Source organism: Selaginella moellendorffii, unplaced genomic scaffold (genome assembly GCF_000143415.4).
Source record: "Selaginella moellendorffii unplaced genomic scaffold, v1.0 SELMOscaffold_161, whole genome shotgun sequence".
Taxonomy (NCBI): Eukaryota; Viridiplantae; Streptophyta; class Lycopodiopsida; order Selaginellales; family Selaginellaceae; genus Selaginella; species Selaginella moellendorffii.
The window spans coordinates 133,140-155,689 of record NW_003314422.1 but is presented as its reverse complement, the minus strand read 5'-3'; the positions used below and the strand labels follow the sequence as shown (position 1 = coordinate 155,689).

At 40.0% G+C, this 22,550-nt stretch overlaps 2 protein-coding genes and 1 pseudogene across 2 annotated transcripts; 1 reads left to right on the top strand and 2 right to left on the bottom strand.

Annotated features, from left to right (window-relative positions):
* Window positions 1-3,738: 3,738 nt before the first annotated feature.
* On the bottom strand, window positions 3,739-5,317 carry LOC9663372 (RHOMBOID-like protein 10, chloroplastic). The gene is made up of 11 exons (XM_024667153.1): window positions 5,242-5,317; window positions 5,117-5,189; window positions 4,946-5,031; window positions 4,816-4,876; window positions 4,679-4,759; window positions 4,533-4,629; window positions 4,416-4,483; window positions 4,265-4,363; window positions 4,169-4,210; window positions 3,853-4,109; window positions 3,739-3,797 (listed from the first exon to the last, which is right to left on the bottom strand). Exons 3-10 carry the CDS (start codon window positions 5,026-5,028, stop codon window positions 3,927-3,929), a joined length of 714 nt encoding a protein of 237 aa, XP_024522921.1. The 5' UTR covers window positions 5,029-5,031; window positions 5,117-5,189; window positions 5,242-5,317; the 3' UTR covers window positions 3,739-3,797; window positions 3,853-3,926.
* Window positions 5,318-6,341: 1,024 nt separating this feature from the next.
* LOC9663357 lies at window positions 6,342-7,875 on the top strand. The gene is made up of 3 exons (XM_024667146.1): window positions 6,342-6,925; window positions 7,010-7,233; window positions 7,319-7,875. The coding sequence occupies exons 1-3, from the start codon at window positions 6,574-6,576 to the stop codon at window positions 7,637-7,639; spliced, it is 897 nt and encodes a 298-aa protein (XP_024522914.1). The 5' UTR covers window positions 6,342-6,573; the 3' UTR covers window positions 7,640-7,875.
* A 654-nt stretch (window positions 7,876-8,529) lies between these two features.
* On the bottom strand, window positions 8,530-9,730 carry LOC9663371 (annotated as a pseudogene).
* Window positions 9,731-22,550: the final 12,820 nt, after the last annotated feature.

The following is a 22,550-nucleotide window of genomic DNA, read 5'->3' as shown; positions in this document are numbered from 1 at the left end:
ACCCTTCTTGAGCCTAAGGGAACCAACGTCTCCATTTTCGCACTGAATCTACTAATCTTTCCATTGTGTAGATTAACTATTTCATGTAAAGTAATTAGTCATCCACCCGTACTGTAGTCCTACGGTGGATACCTTCGTCTATGGATACTCCACCAAGAGGAAGGATGTACACATGGATGCTCAATACGTATGATTTTAAATTTAAGGGTAGAAATATATTTTATTCAAGAGTATATTATATTTTTAAGTAGCCACTAATCAATAGGAATTGAACCCATGCCATTTACTCCAATGAAAAAAGAGGGAATTGTTTGATGAAAGAATTCTTAATGGCTATTTTATCCCCATTTATCCCCTAAAGTTCTAAAGATCCATGATGACAATATATCCAAATCTAATCCCATGCTACAGTTAGAGATATTAGTAGAGTTCATATTTTTGAAAAGGGTATTCTGGTAGTTTCAGATTCATAAATTTGTTATTTAATTTTATAAGCTTACCTATTTAATTTCACACATATTAATATTTTATTATTTAGAAGTTATATATCAATTATTAATAGATTTGTTTTTCCTTTTCAATTTAAATGTCTAGTTTTTTTAACTATAGACCATATGACTAGGCTCTGGCTCATGTCTCAATAAAAATCAAGTGAAACTTGTCCTTGCCTCCTACATCTATAGGTTTACCTACAATTATTACTTGTGTCATTAACAAAAAAAACATTTGAAGTCTATTTTTTAGCATTTTAATATTACTTTTATTTTTTATTATTTTATTATTTTATAATTGAATGGTTTTATTGAAATCACTCTTGATATTCATATCTTCTAGTTCAAATGAACAGTTGGATGGTATAATGAATCACAAGCATGGTTGTCTTATTTTACAAACACATCATGCCTTGAATAAAAACACAAGTTGATCTCTATATCAGCATGTGTAATTTAATTATATCTATAAGGTTTATAAATATATGTATGTATATACATATATTACCCTAGCTAAGTAATACACTAATTATAGTGTTATAGTATATGGATCGTCCATTTGAGAATAAATCTAATCCATCCATTTTTGTATATAAGCAGGGGTTTAAACCCCAATTAATATATCTATTTTTATATCCCAAACACTCACATTAGTGGAGTTGAAAGGCATTGCAATTTGTTTCTGAAGGGCAAAGCTTTTTGGCAATGCTTTGCTCTAGTATTCAAGGTTGTGCTTTTTTTATTTTTATTTCTTCATTCTCTTTTAGATCTAGATTTGTATTAGCATTTTGCAAGATTTAGAATTCTAGCTATCATTGTGCTTAGATTTGCTCTTTCTTATGATCTTTATTGCATTCTCTTCTTTCACTATGCTACACTGTTATTGATCAAGGAGTATGTCTGTTGGATCAAACTTTTGGTGTTGTGGAGTGTAATCATATTGGTGATGTGCCCATCTTTGATGTGTTGTTGTCTCCAACTTTTATGGGATATGATTACATAATTTTTCTTGTTCTTGGTGTTCTACCATCTCTTGTTGATGTGGAATGTGATTGTGATATTAATTGATAAGCTATGAATGATGCAGTCCAATTCTTAAAGAATGTTCAAGGATCAAATTTATGGGAAGACGATGTGTATGAGCTTGAATGGATTTTAGAGTGTGATGATGAGTTTGATTATTATGGAGATAGCTTTGGAGATGAAGTGGAGATTTCAGGGGTAAGTGTCAATATTTCAATTTACCATTTGATTCTTTCTCTTCACCTTCTGCTCTTTCCTAATCTTTTCTTATTTTTCAGCCTAAGCTACCTTCTCATGTTCATAATATTTCTTTTTCATTTACAATGCTTTCTTTTCTTGGCACGTCAATCATTTGTAACTCTCATGATTCTCATTCTCAATCTAGTGTTGAGTTGAGTGTTTTCTATCCTCTTCATACTAATGTAGATGTTGAGTATCCATGAAGTTGAGAATCTTGCTTCTGTTTCATTGGTAGAGTCTTTGATCAATTCTAGTGTTGATATTCCTCTGTTCCAAGGGTTGAGTCACTTTGGCTAGAGTTTCAAGTTGAATGCATGTGCATGTCCCTATTTGTGAGTGCCATTGAGAGCTTTTATTTTACTATTGCTACTGAGGAATTTATATATTCCCTTGAAAGTGTGAATGTTGTTATTGATTTTTCTGTATCAAGTATTGAGTTATGTGTTGAGGAATTTGAGTGGTGTAAATTATTTGCTTATATTATGGTGGCCGAAGTATTTTATGATAGGAAGTCCTCTATTTTCCAAGTTTTAAGCACATGTTCTTATAATTTTCCCATTTTTACATTGTCAATTGTTGCAAATTCCTCTTTTGATGCTTCTTTATCCTTTTTTTTTTCTTCCATAATTGTTTTTCCTCAATTTTTCTCATTTTTTCCTTTTTGCCTTAACACTTCAAACTTTTTTTTCTTCAGAGGAGGGGGTAGAGGAGACAGATGGGAGTTTGGCCCCGACGATGGAGTGAGGATGAGTACATATGGTAGTGGAATGAAAATGAATGATATAGATTGTGGAGTGAGGACGAGTATAGTAAATCCGAACAGAATATCTAGCCCTAACGTAATGAAGCCAAATGATAGTGGAATGAGGCTGGATATAAATGGTGGAGTGAGGATGAGCACAACAAGTCCAAATTGAGTTAGTGTTTCAAAACTTTTTTTCTTTCAAGGAGGGGATAAAGAAAATGTGGAGAATGAACTAAATGAAGCCAACCTCCTTAGTTCAACATTATAGTTGTGTGGTTGGTTTAAACATTTGGGAGTTATATACGGAGTCGCAACTAGTTCATTAAAGTTTTGTAGTTGGCTAATGTTTATGCCATGGCTTTAGATTTTATTTCAATCATGGTTATTAGCAACTTTGTTAGTGATTTTTTAGGAGTTTTAGATTCTTGTGATAGTTTATAATCACCTAACAAAAGCTTTAGATATTCCACCTAACTTATTATCATCGCCTTTTTTCATCTTCCAGAGGGGAGGATGGTGTAAAGTTTGTAAATACATGTATGTATATACATGTATTACCCTAACTAGATAATACACTAATTATAGTATTATAGAATATAGACTATTCATTTGGGACAATTTAGTCCATCCATTCTTGTACATAAGCATAGGTCTAAACCCCAATTAATATACTTATTCCTATATCCCGAGCACTCACATAGCTAAATTACATTATTTAATTATAAGTATATAATTTAAAGAGTGATTGTGTGAAGGATATTTGAAAATCAAAACTAAACCATATTAATAAATGAATGTAATAATAATAATAGTAATTTCATGAACCAATCATTCTAACAAAACAAAACCAAATGCCCTGCTGACAAGAATGGTCTTGTTAGATTCTGCATTATTCATTGAACTGGCAAGAACTTTGTTGATTGAACCAAGGTGCCAGGTCTTCCCCTGTTATGTGATTTACTGGATTTCATCTTGAATAAGTAGTGTTCTTTGAGAATATTTGTATATTGTGCGGAAGAGCACCATGTACAAGAAGTTCGTGGCCACGTTCGACAAGGATGAACACTTTGCGACTTCAAGAAGCCGCTTGGTGTCATCAAGACCAGGTACAAGAATGCCCATCAGTGAACGGATTTGAGTTCCAAAAGTTTTGCCAGAGATTAAACAGTTAAGCTTGTTGAGGCAACGTTAACGAGAACTCATTCTGAGAGAAAATGGCGATTTTGAAAAAAAAGCGACTGGTCAATGTGAGGATCCGAGTTTAAAACCCCCCACGAGATACAAGTCTGACTCTCAAGCTGGAAAACGAACGACAGACACCTTAGACAAATATGAACATATGGTCTTACGTACACGGGAAAATCCATATCGCTAAGCTGAAATGCTGTTGCCTGCAAGCTGGAGCCGTACCATGGACCGACCAAGGCCTAATATTGATTATTGTTTGAAGGACGACGTAGTGAAAGACGAGGCAACCAACGCAACCAGCACCGCCATAGTTGAATGGCTGGAGGATGATCTTCGAGCACAACTTTAGTACCTTTACAAACAGCCCTCAATGCAGGTCCTATCAACCAGCTTACAAAAGCACCACCTACAAAACCTCCCAGCTGCAGAAGGGAAAACAAAAACAATCAAACACAAAGAATTTTGAGACAGAAAGGCTTACATGTCCCCAGTTGTCCACTTCATGTGACATCAAACCAAGAACCTGGTTCAACCACGGACTTCAGGAAGAACAGGAGGAGGAAACGAAACTGAGTACCATGTTAAAAGCTACGGTGCGTGAGATTCGACCCAAATTTTCCTGTGCCTTGTTCAGCAATTTCCTGTGCCTGAAGGAGTAGACAGCAAGGGCTCCAATCTGCACCACACAGAGGGTGAGATGCATGTGAGCAGCGTCAGTTCATCAATACCAGGCCACAAATCGCTCCTGAAGCGCCAACTGCTGGTGACTTACACATGAGGAAGCTCAGGCAAGAAGCTGCAACAACGATTTTGAGATGGTTCTGTGTTGTTAAGTCTCGACTTACTAGTAACAGCGGCAACAGCAAACACCACCAAGAACCTCTTGGATCCTCCCAGTGACTCCAAATGTGGACCCAGGGAGTGTACAGAGTAGCAGTTCAACTGCAAAACAGTCCGACTCCATTAACATTCTAGCTAGCGTGCAACTGACCAGGAGGTGTATCAAGTTGACGTGAAGGAAGGCGGGCGTAAGAAGTCTCCAAATCTGGCCTTTTGCAATCAAGTTATTCACCTGTGACGCTACTGAGGAGCTTTGAGCTCTAGCCAACTGATTAAGCCACAGAGTACCTTTGCTCCCCAGAGGATAAGCCGGTTTTCAGTACCGATCACAATATGCGCCATGAAAGCTCTGCATATACACAGATCGATTGTCAGGAAATATCCATCGAAAAACATAGCACTTGCAGTCCGACTTAACATCACATTGGCTGCAAGTATCACATTCGTCCACAACCGTACAGGTGGGGTTTCCTGGGAGAGGCGACTGTACTGGGAATGCATTACCTGAAAACAGTTCCACTGGTAAAATCATAATCTGGAAGAAGAAAACCAAAAAAAAAGAAAGAAATACAAAAAAATTAAATTTGACCTTTGCGTACAGCCCGGATCAGAATGATGCTTAATCGCGTTTTCAATGCGACCGCGGGTAACTTGCAATGAACCTAGATTTTGGGCGAAACTTACAGCTAAGTTGCAAACAAGACAGACACGTACCTGGACATTGGGGATGTGAATCTGATGAATCTTGAAACAATGCTGAGCGCGATTCACCGGTGGCCCCAAAACTTGCGTCCTTGCCATGGGAGTGACCCAGAACCCAAAGCACAGTGTGGATATTCCTTGGCAGGAGTAGAATATTCCTGAACATTCCTTGAATATACCAAATAGAATATTCCTGAACGGGCAAAACTCCATTTTATTGTTTTTACAGCACAAGTGAAATATTATCTCCATTTTGGGATATTTCAACATTCATGGTTCTATCAGTGTGCATCATCGCTGCGCTCTATATATATTCATATACTTAGCAGAACAAAACTTTAAGGCTAATAAATATATATGTGTCTAACGTAATCCTATATGCTTGCTGTTGCAAACTGGTGAACTACAGCCTTAGAGATGCGGCCTTCACAATCGATCTACAATCTGGTGTTGCCACAGTGTGGAAATTGCGCACAGCTTTGAAACTTGCTACGGAGTAGCAAAGGCATGTAAAAATCTGCCTTGAACTTATTTCTTTTATATCATGAATCTTCATGACCTATTGGGTTGCAGCCAAAAAAATTTGATGACTGAAAAGCCCCATTCATCATCACTACTGTCCAGTTGTATATAAAGTCTCTTGTAAATAAGCACACGGTAATGTGTTCGGACAAATTTTACCAATGACACAGTGAACTGGTGCGATACTCGTCTATCACATTATCTACTCAGGTGGAATTTAGTAGTTAGCTTCAATAGCTTTTTGAATTCCCGGAGTCCAGTTCACCTTACTATGGTGGTCCACGTTTTGAACATGGTTGAAATGTCCAAAGTTGTCACTATCTGACTGGAGCCCCAGACACGCCAAGCCCATGTCAGTCACCTTTACTGAAACTGTCAACCTTTTCAGAGTAGAGCTTCAACACTTCAAACGCATAAGATTTTGAAGTTGAACCAAGGTGAATATATAAACCTGAAATTTTTTGTACCTTAAAGCTGTGTACAAATTGCAGCTAATTGCACCAAAATATAATTTGCACAGTGACAATTTTGTTATATTAGGGTACTAGGCCTTGGTTTTTTTCTTGACAGAATCCCACCTCAAGACAAATAGGATGAATGGGGCTTTTCAGTCATCACTTATTGGCTGGTACATCTTTCATACAGCCACATTGCTTACCTTGGCATGGAATCTCAGGCTGCCTCACTAAGTTTCCTTCTGTAATAAGAAGGGAGGGCAAAGGGGACCTCTAACTAAGTTACTTTCTTTGGTAGTGCATAGCTCGACGCATCTCTTGTCTGTCTAATATCCAGAGTCACTCTAGATCCGTAGTGCTAGCGATCATGGGCTCCTACATCTCAATCCACAATAACACTCCGGACACTTACTTGGTGAAGGTTGGCCACGACGAAGCAGCCCTCAGCATTGCAACCATTGTCACTGGTCTAATCGGGGCACTCGCTGCTATCATCGTCAGTGCAGGGGCACTCTCCGGTGTCTCAGCTGCTCTGGTCGCAAATGGGGTGGTGAGCGTGTTTGGCATCTCCACTGGCGCCATAGCCACCATTACGGCGGCTGCTGCAAGCATCAAAGTCATTTCAATCGGCGCCACGGTTGTGGACTGGGCGGCTGCGACAGTTCTCTTCATCACCAACCAGGTGCAGGCTGACGGCGGATATTATGAGATCCTCCCAGGTGAATTCCAAGTCCCGCTGAGCTGCTTGAAATCTGGTGCTTGCAAATGCTAAACTTGTTGAGCTTCTTTGATAATTCTCACAGGGCAGAAGCGGACGTACGGCAGGTATAGTTTGTCGCTATGGCGCCAGGGGACCTGCTATAGGATCCGAGTGAACCCGGACAACCCAGAGCAGGTGATCACCGATGTGGTGTATATGAGGCCAATCTTCAGTGGTGCGACAAATAATTCTGTTCTGGAGCACAACATCCAGCACTGGATCGACAGATGGGGCCATGAAGATCAGCACGTCGTCACTTTGCAGAAGGTCTGGGCATGGAGTCTCGCAAAGTCTCGCAAACCTTGAACTTTATGCTTAAGTTTCATTGTTTCCTTCCTTATGGTGTCTGCAGGAAAATTTTTCCCTTTCCAGCAGGAACATTTCGTTTGTGGATGGCCAGCTGCGAGCGGAGTGTCGGGATTCTAGCTGGCGCTGGCACAATGCTGTCATGGACCTCAACTATTACTACGAGAATATTAATGGCGTTGTCAAGACTGCAAAGAGAAAGCCGGGGAATTTTACGCGGTCGTGCTCCGAGATGGAGCTCAAAGGCGCTAAGATTTTCGGATTGGCAGAGACCGAGGACAAACGGAAGGTCAAGTTTGAGCTGGATCTGGACATTGACATCGCCAACAAGGACGGCAGACTCATATGCAACGACCTCGCTATATAGCTGTGTCGTCTCCGTTTCCATCATGAACGCAAACGAATCCAAGTTAAATCTTATGGTACCAAATAAATAGCAGCGGATTCAGCATATTTATATTTGAGCATTTTGCATCAAGTGCCTCAGTTCCACAAGCTTTCCAACCATATCTAAGCACTGTTAAATAACTGAAATTTGCAAATAAGCTACATGATAGAAATCTGTAGCGAGAGTAATTCATATGTGTGCTATTGTTATAATTTGTATTTAATCTACATTGATAACATTATATCAATTTAAAGAGAACAGCATCAGAAGAAAGCTGAACCAGTTGGTGACTTTTTTGCAATTCCTGGCACGTCGACGGCTTTAGTCGGGGCAAGTGGGCAAGTGAGCTCTGTTATTCACCTGATTTTAAGATTCTACGACCAAGGAACGCCAAATATAAGCTTGGCACACAAAGCCAGTCCCATACTCGGTAGTGGGTACCTGCCAAAAAACAGAGGTGGAGCACAAAGTTGCACACTAAAGTGAAACTTCAAGCAATTTTACCTCCTATGACACCTTATTGTCTGTGCTGTCATGGTTAGTTTGGCTGTTCTAGCTGAGACTGGGAAGATTTTTGGAGATAGTTCAAAACTTTGGCAGGTAATTCAAATGAATGGAATATCCCTATTTTACCCGCCCCGACCTTGTCGGTGTGCATTCGATCGAGAAGCACAGTGCCGCTTTTTTGAAGCTTCCACAAGTACACGGCACTGGGCGTGCCACAGCAAATACGACTGTGTAAGTATTCCGCTGTCCTGCCTACTGCAGTTATTGAAATTAAAGCAACATATATTAATATTCAGACACTCAGATCAATCCAGCAAATCGGCCAGCAAACCACCATTCTCTTACAACACCCTCAAATTCAACTAGAGCCCCAGCGAGAATGGAAAGTTAGTCCCCCCCCCAACCAATCCGAGCCCGAAATGAAGCTACCTGGAGTGTATTTGCTGGCTTCGGCGTAGGAATTCAGCTGTCTCGACCAGCTAACTGTGCTTCCAGTTCCAGAGCCGGGGCCTTTGCATTGATACTCCGCATAGAAGAGGGTCTTCAGTGCGAAGTTTCCGCTCCAAGCAAGCCATCCTGCTGGATCTATGACTGAGATCTCGTAGCATCTCAGGAACACGGTCCTTGAGTATTGCTTCCACGGCCTTCCTAGATAAGTTTGTGTACCACTCTTCTTCAGATCATCCGTCCCATCCAGCGTACAGTCTTGGAAAGCGAGTCCCGTGTTCTGATTCGGATCAGTTCTTCCCTGTGCAGTCAGTGTGTTCTTCTGTTTGTCCATGGGTACGCGGGCCAGAATTGTGCAGCTCTGGAAAACAGCTGCTGCATCCCCAAAGATGAAATCTACGGTTCCATAAACTGTGCATTCCCTGTAGAACTGCCGCATTACGTGAGTGTAAAGTGTATCCTGGTAGCCTTCGAATGTGCACTTGTAGAAAGCAACTTTGACTTCGCTCACGCGAAGTGCCACGGCCTGCTGCTTCGCCGCACCAGCTGTGTTTTGGATTGTCAAGTCTCTACAAAGAAATCCTCGTCCATTAATTTCTGCAAATCGAAAGTCACTTTTAGAAATGACAATATCAAGATCATTGACAATACCCACCAACAGTGGCAGTCCTGAATGTTGTCACTCCGTCTTGAACACTCTTGGACCCAGTAATAATAGTCTTCCCTGCTTCGTCTTCGACTTGGGAACGGAGACCTTCTCTTTGTAAGTTCCTGCTTTGATGTAGATGACATATGTGCTAGCACTCCTGCTAGGAGCAGCAGCAATTGCAGCCGATATCGTGGTATATCGTCCACTTCCATCTTGAGCAACCACCACGTTGGTAACTGCTTTCTCCGGAGGTTTAGTCAGAAACTTTGATAGCTGGTATCGCTGTGAATCAAGTTGGAATCAAAAGATGAATCCAAACTTATTGTAGGCAGAAAAGAAAGGGCGGTGCTTATCGTCTTCTCGATCTTGTTCAGTTCTCGCTTCATTTTTGCCAACACGTCTTTTCCTGGAGACACCTGGCTCAGACCATCGAAGCATGTTGTATGATACGTTAGAGCAGAACTCATCCAGGTATGAATATCCGTGATCCGTGATGAAGTTGCATTCGAAAGGGAGCCACTAAGACAATCTCGGATCAGTTCAGATGCATCTGTGAGCATTTCCGCGCAGTCATCCAACGTATTTTAGCCCGCTTCTTTGACTTGCTAGTCGTCAATTTGGCTTGATCCGCATGTGGACCAGGAATTGCTCCTCCCAACATCTCGGACATCTGAAGTTCTTCGTTCACTCCATCCAGGGCTGCCTTCACAGCGGAGGACACCAATTCAAAGCGACCGGGTCCGCCTCTTGCCACATCTTTTCCCTGCAAACCATATCTAGAGAGCACTGTGATGCAGAATTTGGGGTCTGGAGCAGATTCGTAACAAGCTTGCTGGTACGATTGTGAGCTAGCCGTAGCCTGGCTTGTGAACCAGACAACTGCAGCAACCCATGCTGTAAGAAATGATGTGTAGCACAGAGGCGTCAGCTGACAATTCAGAGACATGGATGTGCTCCTCCAGGCAACTTTGAGTCCGGTTTATAACACCCTTGGCACTTAATATGACCAACTTCCAACATTTCAAGCAAGCTTATCCTTCGCTTCAGTCCAACCGTGCGAGATCTGTTAGGGGACCATACTTGCATGTGTCTGAAATTTTTTCCTCCCCCTGACATTCCTTTCTTCATTTTCCCTGCCACGAGATGGAGATATGCCACTAAACAGCACTCTCAAGCGCAAAGTTACTGTGACTTATTGCTACCAACCATCTCTCGGAGATACCACACGTTGAACGAACCACCGTAACAGACACGCGAGAACGAGCACATGTTTCCCTGCTATTGCCGTGAACCTACAAAACTACAATCTACCTGTAGCCTGTCGTTGGCAGTAACAAAATTCTGGTCGCTCATCAGGATTTGCTTGCCAGCATCTTTCCAATACTTTTGAACGACGGCAACTGCGGGGCGTAAGATAATCATAAGGCAGCTGCGTTAAGCATGGACTTCATGAGATCGATTTTGTGACTGGAAATAGACATACTTTGCCCGTCAAAAGTTACCATAGCACTATGCCAGGACTGAAGATGTCAGCTTTTTGGTCATACAGCTTATGCTCGATGACCTGATCACGAACTTTCAATCGTTCATTATACAAAAACGGCTGAGTTTACCTCCGGTGTCATCCAGCGATAAGTCTCTGTTTCTGCGGTCATTATGCGTACAACCACAAAATCTAATAACCTTCAAACATAACATATCAAGATATCTCTGCCGAACCTCGTTCTCATCCTCAGATTAGCTGCTTTGAAATCCCTACGAAGAATGTTGTTTTGATGTCGATAATCCATGCCCTTGGACACGTCGATACCAAGCCTGAGCACTAGAGGTAACTTCAAAGCTGACCGATGCTTGTGCAGGTAGTCATAAAGACTCCCCCCAGACAAATATTCTGAAAAGCAGGAAATCACACAACCATTGGCAACGACCTTACCTGTAAGGCTGTAACTATGCACAAATCTGGTGGCATTAAAACAGTAAATGATACCGTAGGCTGAAAACTTCCTGCGCAAACTCTTTTTGCAGGGCGTTCCCGCTTTGAGACCTTTATTGCGACATCTTACCCACAATATGTACCTCGATACCTGTACAACAACTCGTCGATACTCATCAACCTAAAAAAGAAAGAGACCAGCTTACAAATGATCCAGAAGCGACCTTGTGCGGTAGCCTGAGTGGTCACTGTCAATTTCCCAATCATCCTTGCCATCAAAAGGAATTTTCAGATGGCCTTGCTTGCGTAGACCATTTGAATGCAGATTGGGCTTGATCCAGGCCTCTTTCTGCGACAGCAAACAGTAATTACGATTCATGAGCACATTGAAAATACGTGATGCCTCAAACGCTCCAATGCAGATTGTAAGCCTTCAGTATCCTACTGAAATCAGAATTAGAGCCTCATGATATTACAGGGAAAAGAAGCAACATACCTCGCATGACCATCCGTCTACAACGAAAACATCAAGTGAGTACCCATCGCATGTAGAAAAGGCGTGTGCTACTTGGATATTTAGTTCTACGACTAAGAAGCTTAGGCTTATCGATCGTTGAGATTGTCACCTCGTGCATGCAAAATCCGAGTATATCCACAGCTGAATAAAAACTGGTGAGGCTGTTATAAAATAGATGTAGGAGGACATACCTCGGCGAATTGTTCGCATCACTCTCTCGATCATTGTTAGTTGTTGAGGTCGGCTAAAGCTCCAAGTTAGGAGATCAACCGAAAGCAGGCGGTGGATGGACACTTCAACCACACGAAAATTCAATCACTTACTGCAAGAAGAAGAAAATCCAAAAGCTTACAGTGGAGATTCTTTCGACAGGCGCCGGTATCAATTCATCCGATCTCTGTTGTACCTAGATGTCATCGTTTCGGAAACATGAGTATCTGAATAAAAAAAAGACTCATACCAAGAGAACTGCGGGCTCAATTGAACAACTCGGACATGGAAAACGGATCTGACGTCGGGATTCTCAGCTATTTGCAGCAATCCGAAGGAGAGCGTTGTCAAGTCTTTTTGTATTCACATCCAAAGTATACCTGTGACCATCAATAAAATCAGCTCCAATATCTAACTTGAATCGAAATTTCATCTCGTGAGCAACCGGTTAAAATGCGCTTGCAACTTTTCTGCGAATCCCGGATTCTGCTTGGAGTACTAGTCGCTTCATAATTTCTGCTTCGTCTAATAGCTCTTGGGAAGTAGTCACTATTCCGAATTGCAATTGAGCTGATTTGGCTTATGTTTCCTGCAGATGAGCACCAAAGACTCTAAAGAGTTAAAATAATGGAGGACCGTCAGCTCGCTGATTGCCAATCAGCGAACGATCCGAAGAACAGTTGAACTACACAATAGAGATCAGGGTGAAGATTGACAACTCTGCATTGTTGGTTCCAACCAAAAACAACTCACAGGCGATCGACCGGGACTAGGCGATGCGGACACTTCCAGTATTCGATGCAGAGAAAGACGCCATCGCCTGACATCCTTCAGGACGATCCAACGCCCTAGAACGCGATCCAACACAGAAAATGCAAGCTAGAACCCTTCGCAAACCGCAGCCGTCGATCTTTACAAAATCCAACGGTGCTGAGTTGGCTGTTTATGGCACATTGTCTTAAATCACTGAAACAAGGTTGAAATATTCATTGCTCTAGCTTTAAAAACCATCAATTGAGTTGTTAGTTATACGATAGACATATGTGTGGAAGCTTGGCTGATGGCACCAATTTGACCAATGGTTATGGTATATGTTTTTGACTTAGATACTAAAATGAAATTTCTAACAAGTTGCATTCCTAATGGAAGAACAAGTGTGCCTGTTCTTGATAGCAAAGTCATGTAAGTGGAAACAAGAAAAACTATTCACATTTGATATACAAAATGCTAGATTTTAAGTGGTAAGATATTAGTTACTTATTTGATATATTTTTATTCTATATTTATGGTTTTAGTTGTGCAAGTTTTTGTAATCTGAAATCTATGGAGGCTTGGAATGCACTTAAGAGTGGTTATAATCCACAAGGTCAAAGCAACCAAGTATTTCAAACCTTGCTGCAAAAGATGCACCTTCATACTTCAAAAGTAAATGAAATATTCATGGTGGTGGATTAGTTTTCAAAGATAGCACATTTTATACCCATCACAATGGGAGTGGATGTGAAAGATGTGGCAAAATTGTTCTTCAAACAAGTGGTTCATATGCAGGGAAAGCTAAAAAAGATTATCTCAGATCGAGATAAGATCTTCACCCATAGGTTCTTGAGAACTTTTCTGAAATAATATTGCACCAAATTGAAATTTAGCATCACCTATCACCCATAGAAAGGTATTAGGTATTAAGTCAAGATTGATGGTAATAATACTTCTTGACAAATGGACAAATAAAAATGGTGAATAGGTAGTTAGAGGATTATTTGCGATGCTATGTCTTTAGAAACCAGATTGATTGGGTAAGTCATTTAAAACTTGTGGAAATGTGCTATAATAACTCACTATATTCGAGTATTGGGGTAAGTCCATGGGAAGTCATTAATGGGTGAGCTATTGAAGGTTCTAACTCAGCATAGTCAAATATCATGGAATGAAGGCATTCATGGCAAACATAGTCAAGTATTATGGAATGGAGGCATTCATGACAAAAAGACTTAACATTTGGAATTTAATGAAGGATTCCTTGGAATGGGCTTAACAAAAGCAAATTAAATATGCAAACTAAAAGTGTCAGGATGTAGAATTCCAACCTAAAGATAAGGTGTGGTTAAACACTAAAAACTTAAGGTTATTAAGTGGAATTAACAAGAAATTGACCCAAAGGTAAAATGCATGTATTCCTAGAAATGAACTAATCTTGAGTTTTTTAAGCAGGTTCACGGGGCCTTATGAGATTGAGGCTCGAATTGGTAAAATGGCTTATTGCCTTTGACTTCCTCGGGAGGTGGGGAAGATGCACTCTCTGTTCCACATGAATTTGCTCAAGCTATACTTTGAACTTCGCATAAAACCTTTACTTGAGGTTATTTAAAGGGAAGAGGAATATGAAGTCGAAACCATTTTCAATGCGGATAAAAGCAAGCAACAAGGATGTAAAGTGAAGGAGTTCCATGTGAAGTGGAAAAGATTTCTACATTGCAAAGCAACATGGGAATTGAAGAAGAACCTAGCGAACATGTGAAATTTAGTGAAGGAATTTTTGCAAGGTAGAACTTTGTGTATTTATGCAAAATTCAATTAAAGTATCATTTAAGAAATTGAGCAATGTCATATATTGGGACCCAAAGGCATGTCGAAGATAAACTAATTAGTATGGGTTAGCTATGTCGACCATGTGTATGGAACTACACCCGACTCCTTGCAAAGATGTCGAATCCGTAGACGTATTCTACAGAGGTTGGGTTTGAGTCCCAACCTTTTAGTGAAGCAAGATTAGATTCAAATCCCAACCCATACTAGAGCGTGGTGAGGTGAGGGGTATAGGGACATTTATATTTTGTTATTATGGGCTTTTTGCCAGGGAGGCTAATTTAGGCAAACTGTTAAATGGGGGGATATTGTAAGCGACTAATTTTTCTATTCTACTTTAGTCACTTAACCACATCTTCAACCATTTGAAGGAGTCTCATTCACAACCTCCATAAGTCCAATTTAGGACTTGGGGCTTGCTAACCCCAAGAATGACATCCATGCCACTCAACCTTTGCATTTGGTCCAAGTGCTCCACGTGTCCGATCCCATAACCGACACCCCAAGGTACCACCGACATATCAGTCTGTTACACTAAAGTCATACTCATTCACCTTGGTCTCACCAGTGGTCCCACACCATCTACATTGCAGTCTTGTCTCTCAAAGATTGAGCCATCTGTCCATGAGTGATCACCCCAAATCCACTCTTTAGCATCCTTAGGATACCCGTAGACATGGGGAATAACCTTCCCCAATATCTCTTTTCCAGTCCCCACCAAGTCCCTTTCTGTCCATGGCCATGTTCGTTAACACTGCCACTAGATCAAGGTCCATAAACCTGACCACTAAATCCTATGGTCCTTTGGGACTTCCTCACCACATGATTGTATCCTTGGTTACTACATTAAAGGATTATTCTTCTTCCTTTCCATAGTCTGGGCCTTTGCAACAACATTTCGGAACACCGTGGCCCTACACAAGCCTCGTGGGTACTCTTCCTGCCTTCTGCCTTTGGGTGCTCTAGCCATGGGCTTAGAGCAAGGTTCCGTTAAGCCACACCAGGTATCCAAGTAGGTAGTGCCACCACGTTTGGATTAGGAGCATCGACCATTCGATTTCCCGGGGGAACTAGAGCCGACTCTTGAACACTTCACCAAGTTACCCCGCTTGTCAGTTCGTATTCATTTTAGCTTTGGACTTCCCAGTGGTCATCCCATCACCCACACCCTTTTGGCTCCCCTTTGGGGCCTAGGAATTTTGTGTCTCACAACTCCACCACCCATAGATGAAGTTCGATGTTCTCATCGAACAATAAATTAATTTATAAAGTAATACCAACATGTATTACCCTTTCGATCCTTGGCACCTTGCCAATATTTGTCAATAGTTTGATACCAAAAGCTCACCATGCCTTGCCCATCCTCTAAGGAGCATAGTCTCTCCAATTTTAAAGACTCATTCACCCACTTGTGGTGGTTTTCTCCTTTTATTGCTTTAGTTCTCATTAAACCTGTTAGAGACATCTTCTCTATTTCAATCCTACTACTCATTCTCGAATAGTCTCAGTTTCCATTGATATAACATTTGCACTTTGGAACTTTTAATTTTGACTTCTCAAAGTCAATTTCCTAGGTGTCTCTGACACTTGCATTGCACATATTGTGCAATTTCACTTCCCTATTCTAAAAAGTTTTCTACTTGAGGGCATCATCATCCTCTCTTCTATTTCGTGCCACTTTTGGCACCAAATTTTAATTATCATAATTTGTGCTAGGGTTGTCCACGGCCCTATCATTTGGTTATTTTATCATTCCCTCCCTTGGAACTTCCACTTTTGCCAAATCGGAGTAATTGGGAATCCGTCTTTGGAAACACATGGCCTTCCCCACAATCTGTTAGCACCCAATACATTAGTGTTATTGGCTTAATTTTGCCATTTGGATTCTTTTCCATGATTCCTATGGCTCTTTTCTTAGCCACTAGTCTTTTGCTTTTATCCTTGATTATTGCACTTAACAACATAGGATCGCTACCTCCATTCTTGAGGTATCCTTTCGGTTCTATAGCAAAGACTTTACTTTGCAAAGTCCAAAGGGTGTTCACCCCTATTACATCTCTTTAGCATTTTCTACTGTGGGCTCTATCCTCGACCCAACTTTGTGACCCTCCCATAGATCTCTTATAGAGACTACTTTCTTTGGACTCATTATGCCATCGCATTGTCACAGTTTATTTCCTTTATGTGTTCTTCCTACTTGGTCACCTTGACCGAACCACACCATCATCAATAGTTCAAATCAACACTTTGAACTAGGAACCTTATTCCTTAACCTCATAAGGATTTTATCCTTGTTTTAACCATAAAATCACTTAGTGATCTAACCTAATAGGTTTGCCAATAGGTATTAAGTCTTCTAAACCTTTAAGTTGTTCACCATGACCCCAGGGGCATCCCCCACACTTGGTGGTGCACCCAAGCCAACCCTTCCGGCCAAGGGTCCATAGCAACTAAAACTGGGTGTCCCCATCTCTTTCACCACGTCCTTGGTGCCACTTGCACCAAAGTGTTCAAGTTAGATATGCCAAGCCACACTAAGCAATCTAACCATGCATCATGACTCCAAAGCATCCCCCGCTTAGCGGTGTGCCCAAGCCAATCTCCTTACTGAGAGTCCATGACCACTGAAAAATGAGTGTCCTCATATTCTAAACCATCACCACGCTCTAGTGAGTTAGGACTCGAACCTAAGCACTAGAGGGTTGGGACTTGAACTCAACTTCTGTATATGCATTTATGGACGGCATCACCCATGATGCCTGGCGTGTCTCCCTACCAGTGCACCAACTTATACTTGAAGTGCGCTACAAATCACAGCTTAGGAACCTAGTTCCACCGCATTGCTAAGTCCTCTCACTTGACAAGTCTATGATCATGCATAGACTCCTCCATGCTTGGCCCCATAGTCCACCTCTTTTGAAGTTAGCACCTTCAAATAGGGGGTTTGTTCCCCTGACTTGCCAATCCCGCTTAGCAAGTCATTCGACCAACGTAACCTAGTTTCATGCATAAGCGTGAAAGTCCTTGATCATCAACTTTCGTTCAAAGCCATCCCTTTGAACACTCAGGAATTACTTCCCCAACATTGATAGCATTGCCTCATGGCAAGCTTCAAGACCACGCTTCTGTTATATCACTCTGATTTCATGTGTTCTATGAACCATTTACCCTTGGCTTTCTAGGTACTAAGCTACTTAGCATTATCTTTGGGAACCTTGAAGGAACTTTGTCCCTTAGCTTACTAAAGCCTCTCCTTTCACAAGCTTTCTAATTGCCATATGGTTTAATCTGGACAATTTCATACTTCAGACTTTCCATAGCATCACGGTTGTTAGTAACATGGATAATCCAAAGTTGAGTTGAGCTCAATTCAACACAAGTCATCTCAAGTCAACATAGTCAATAAAAAGTATTACAAAGGAAATCTAAATTGAACAAATAAAGGTTTTAGCAAACTTTAAAATATTAAAATATGTAAATATCTGAGGTTAAAGTTTCTATAAGATTGAAATGTTTAAAAAAGACAAAGTTCATGAGAACCTATCTTTTATAAAACTATATTATTTTATTATGACAACTGTTACAACTGTTATATTTGATTTGACTACTTAATATTTTGAATACTTTTACAACTGTAGATACTATTCGTTCATTCAAAAGATTTTTTAGGGTTCTTGAGAAGATGGGAAGCAAGGAAAATACAAAATCTGTGAGTAAGAGTTGTAGTGCAAAGGAATGTGAGAATGCTAATTTTATTTCACTACCATAATCTTCATATTACATTCTTGGTCCTTATTACCCATCTGGGAATGTGGAGACCACTATCACGATTGATAAAAATGCTCTTGTTACTTTTGAAACAATAGTCTAGAGCAAGAGAAATGAAGAAATGAATAGCACGGTAGAAAGCACCAAGAAAACTTTCTATGACATTTGTAATTTATATATTAATTCATATTAAAAACTCTGTTGCCTGCCTATATCGCAATCCTCTCATATAATAAGACCAAGGTATATTTTGCAGTGAATCCTCATTAAAATTTTTCAGGAATTGTTCGTAAATAATAATAAAAAAAATCGAAATCTTTCGAAAGACTCAAAAGTAATATCACATCAAAGAATCAACTTTATCTACATTTCCAAGACTGAATGGGAATCTCACATGAGAGAATAGTAGCATGCCAATGTGCTTTGCCATTATAATGTAGTTTATATTTCCTTGTAGTTTATTTCCCTAGACATTTGGCATGTGTAGAAAAGAATATATGTGTAGCAAAGTAAGATTCATCATAATGATAGAGCATGTGTATACACGATAATCTAAAATTCTAGAAGCTCTTATGTTTACAAGAAAGCTATGATTATGAAGCCCCATTTCCAAGACTAACATTTAAAGAATCTGAGTATTGTCAGTGTCATAATAAATAAACCTCATTATCAAGACTAAAACTTAGTATATAAACTATCTAGAAAAGCTATAGACATTGTAGGTTTTTTTGTTCTCCTTGAGTTTCTATTGAAATGGCTCAAAGGAGAGTCATTGCTACTCATATTTGGCCCCCCAGAATTTTATATTAATCTCTACCTCCATCCCCAAATTCTACTAACATTCCACCTTCACTTCCACATAACAATTCTTTTTCTGCTGAGGGCTCTCGTGAAGTTGAACTAGAGCTCCCTATATGTAAAATTCTGAATCTTACTACTAGAGAGGGATTGCCTCCAACGCTTCAAGAGCAATGCCACATGTTTTTGCAAGATCTTGCTCCTGACATGGCAGAACTATTACATTCAGTGTCCAATATGCTATTTTTTCTTGGACAAGACAAATGGTTTACAAACTTTTCTTGAGCACTGTAGGAATTGCCCAACGGCGGGTTTGGAAAATGTGCATGTATGGATGTATAATAGATTCAAGAATGAGTTACAGACATATACCCACTATCGCTTCATGGTGAGGAATAACATCCTCTTGGGAAACATTATATCGGCTAGTGCAAAATATAGAGTTTTTAGGCCACCCTATAGTGGAATGTAAAATCTAGAATTACTTACTATACTATAGTATTGTCACTATTAAAAGAAAAAATATAATAAAATGATATTAGTTGTAGGTAATATACCTTGTTCTAAAAGGTGCTATCATATCACATACAATTGTTTACAAAATGTTGAAGAAGGAGATGGCAACACACTAACGCTACAAAGTGATGGTGATAAGTAAGAATGATAATTTGCAATTATGATATCTGACATTGACACTGACATCTAACAATTTTACTGACATTTGACACTTTCACTAACATCTAATATATAACAAGCTTTCTATTTTATGTAAGGATGCAATTAACTTTCTTTTGCCTCATCATCAACATAATGATTTCTTTTATACTTCCTCCTATATTGGTATTGTGGGGAAGATTCACCTTACATATGTTGAGCCATGGTTTCTGCATAGTCAAAGAGACTTCCAAAGCCTCCAATTCTAGAAACTCCAAGTGATTGTGATCTATAAAATAGAATTAAACATATATTGAAATTTTAATAAACATAATTTATCTCTTTAAGGTTGGAGGCAACTCATGAAATCCTCTGAGCCGGCATTTGAAGAAATGATGTTCTTCAATAGCAAACACCGACCTACTAAAGTCACGTGCTGCCTCCACCATAAAACCGCTACCTGCTATGCAATCAATCACAACACCATCTAGTGTGCAATAGAGCTCAAGCAAGACTTGCATTGCCAATAGAGTTCAAAATCCATACCCTAGAAACGTGTTGTGGATCTGCTCATCCACAAGGTTGGGTATGATGTTAGTGGAACTGTCATACCTAGGCAAAACATGTGCTGCACGTTTGCTATCACGAAACCCATCTTGTGTGTTTTTGCAGAAGGCATGAAGGTCCACATCATAACTTGGAAAATAAAAATGTTTAGAAATTAAATAAAAATATAAAATACATACTCACCTTTTTAGGTTTCCCTTAGACGCCCCTCACATCAATGCCAATAGGATTCATAATAAACCCGGAAGAGAATGAATTGAAATGAACTTCTGCTGCGCACGTCATAAGCTCATACATTTAGTTGGGGTCGTTCGGTAGGATGAAGACAACATGGCCAACTTCAAGCATAAGTGCTTTGGACAATAAGAATGCATCGCATATGTGGTCAGGTCTGAGAAAGTTCCAATCCTCAACTTTCCTATCGATATTTGAAAGACCATCTAGAAAGTCGAAGAGAATGAAGTCCGCAACAGGGAGCAAAGGCCTTTGTATCTTTCGGCACCAACAATTGAATTAGTGCCGTATATTTATGTTGATGTCATCTTCCATGAAAAATGTCAACAATCTACTATAAGAGCCAATGAAGATACCCACAATGCCTCGTTGTGTTATTAGGGACATAGGACGGGCTTATAAAAGAGCTAAGTGAATGAAAAAAGCAATAAATGGTGTGTTACTGTCATATGGCGTGTTGTCGATGAGAGTTCCTCTAACTCCTCTTCATGAGCATCTCGTCGAGCTGGAATGAAATTACTACCAACAGTCATTGTTGCAAAAAACATGTATTACCACCTTTAGTTTGTAAAATTCACTTTTGTTTACCTTGAGGTCAACATGATATTCTGTGAACCACTTGATCATCATTATTTACTGGTAGAACATGATCCAGATCTTGGTTGTTTGATGGTTGAACTGGAGCTTGATCTTAGCTGTCTAGTGGTGGAACACAAACTTGATTTGGAGCTTCCTCATCCTCGTCTCCATCATCACTTGCATTGCCATCGTTCCTAGCATTAACAACTTCCTTGTGATCTAATGTAGAGGTCTCCTTCCCCAGGAGCTCCAACTCCCAATGGCATTCTATCTTCCGTGCCTTCGGAACTCTTGCAAACATTGTTGGGTACATTCCTTCATCCCTTACACCCTTTGCAACAAGTCAAGTGCAAACTAGTGCCTCAAATGGCATGCCTCTATATTGAAGATACTTGCAAACAATATATATTAAAAAACAATCTTAGAAATCATATTATACCTGTAAGATGCACGTCGCATGAAATAAGGTTGACCATGTTGGCAATCATAAGTTGTTGTGCTTGTAAACTTTTCTGGCAGCCACCCCTTTTCAATCCCTTCCAATGACGTGTTGATGTAGGTGTCGAAAGATATGAATGTGCCATCTAGATCGTCACCAATATGTGGTGCCAAGAACTTCACTTATAGTTTGCATGATGTAAACAACCCTTCTCATCATGTTCTCAAATAGTTCAGGCAGTCCTTTCTTTTTGTTCATCAAGCAGACATTGAGGAACTCAAGAGTCTTTATCTGTTGCTTATATGGAAGCTTCAATTTTGCAATATTGTAAATCATGTCATCTGGAGTTTTGTTCACTACAAAAGTAACATATGCATAATTGAGAAAAATGAAGTGTGATAAAAAACTTACTTTCATGAGAAGAAATTTTGGCTATAGTCTCTAGCCACTCCTTCAGTCTACGATTGTCTGCAATGCATACTAATTTCTTCAATTTTAAGGATTTTGCATGCTAAATTTTGTGCTCAATTTGTACGAACTCAGCTGAGAGCTCTTCCCGACTCTTCTCTAGATATGCAAGTTCATAAACATCTTGCTTAACCTTCACCAAAGGCTAAAAACCAAAACAATTAAAAGAGGCTTTTATAAAATAAAAGGGAAAGACATACCTTACACCATACAATGAGCATAAAATTGATTGGGCTGTTGAACCAAGTTGTACCATCATTTCGAGTGCGTGAGTGCCGAACAAGTGTTGTGAGATCATCACCATAATGTTGGCAGATGTCACCCTCACTCAAGTCTGCCAAAAATCGAAGTTGATCAATATCATGGATAAGGTTTTGTTTTTGAACAGCAAACTGCCTAAGCCTACATTTAAACACAACAAAACAAGTGGAGTTAGAGGTAAAACTATAAAACTTACTCATTGATCTTTTGGCAGGCCAAAATAAGTCTATTAACATCCAAAGGTCCCCTCGCGTAGACATGGTTGACTGGAATGTT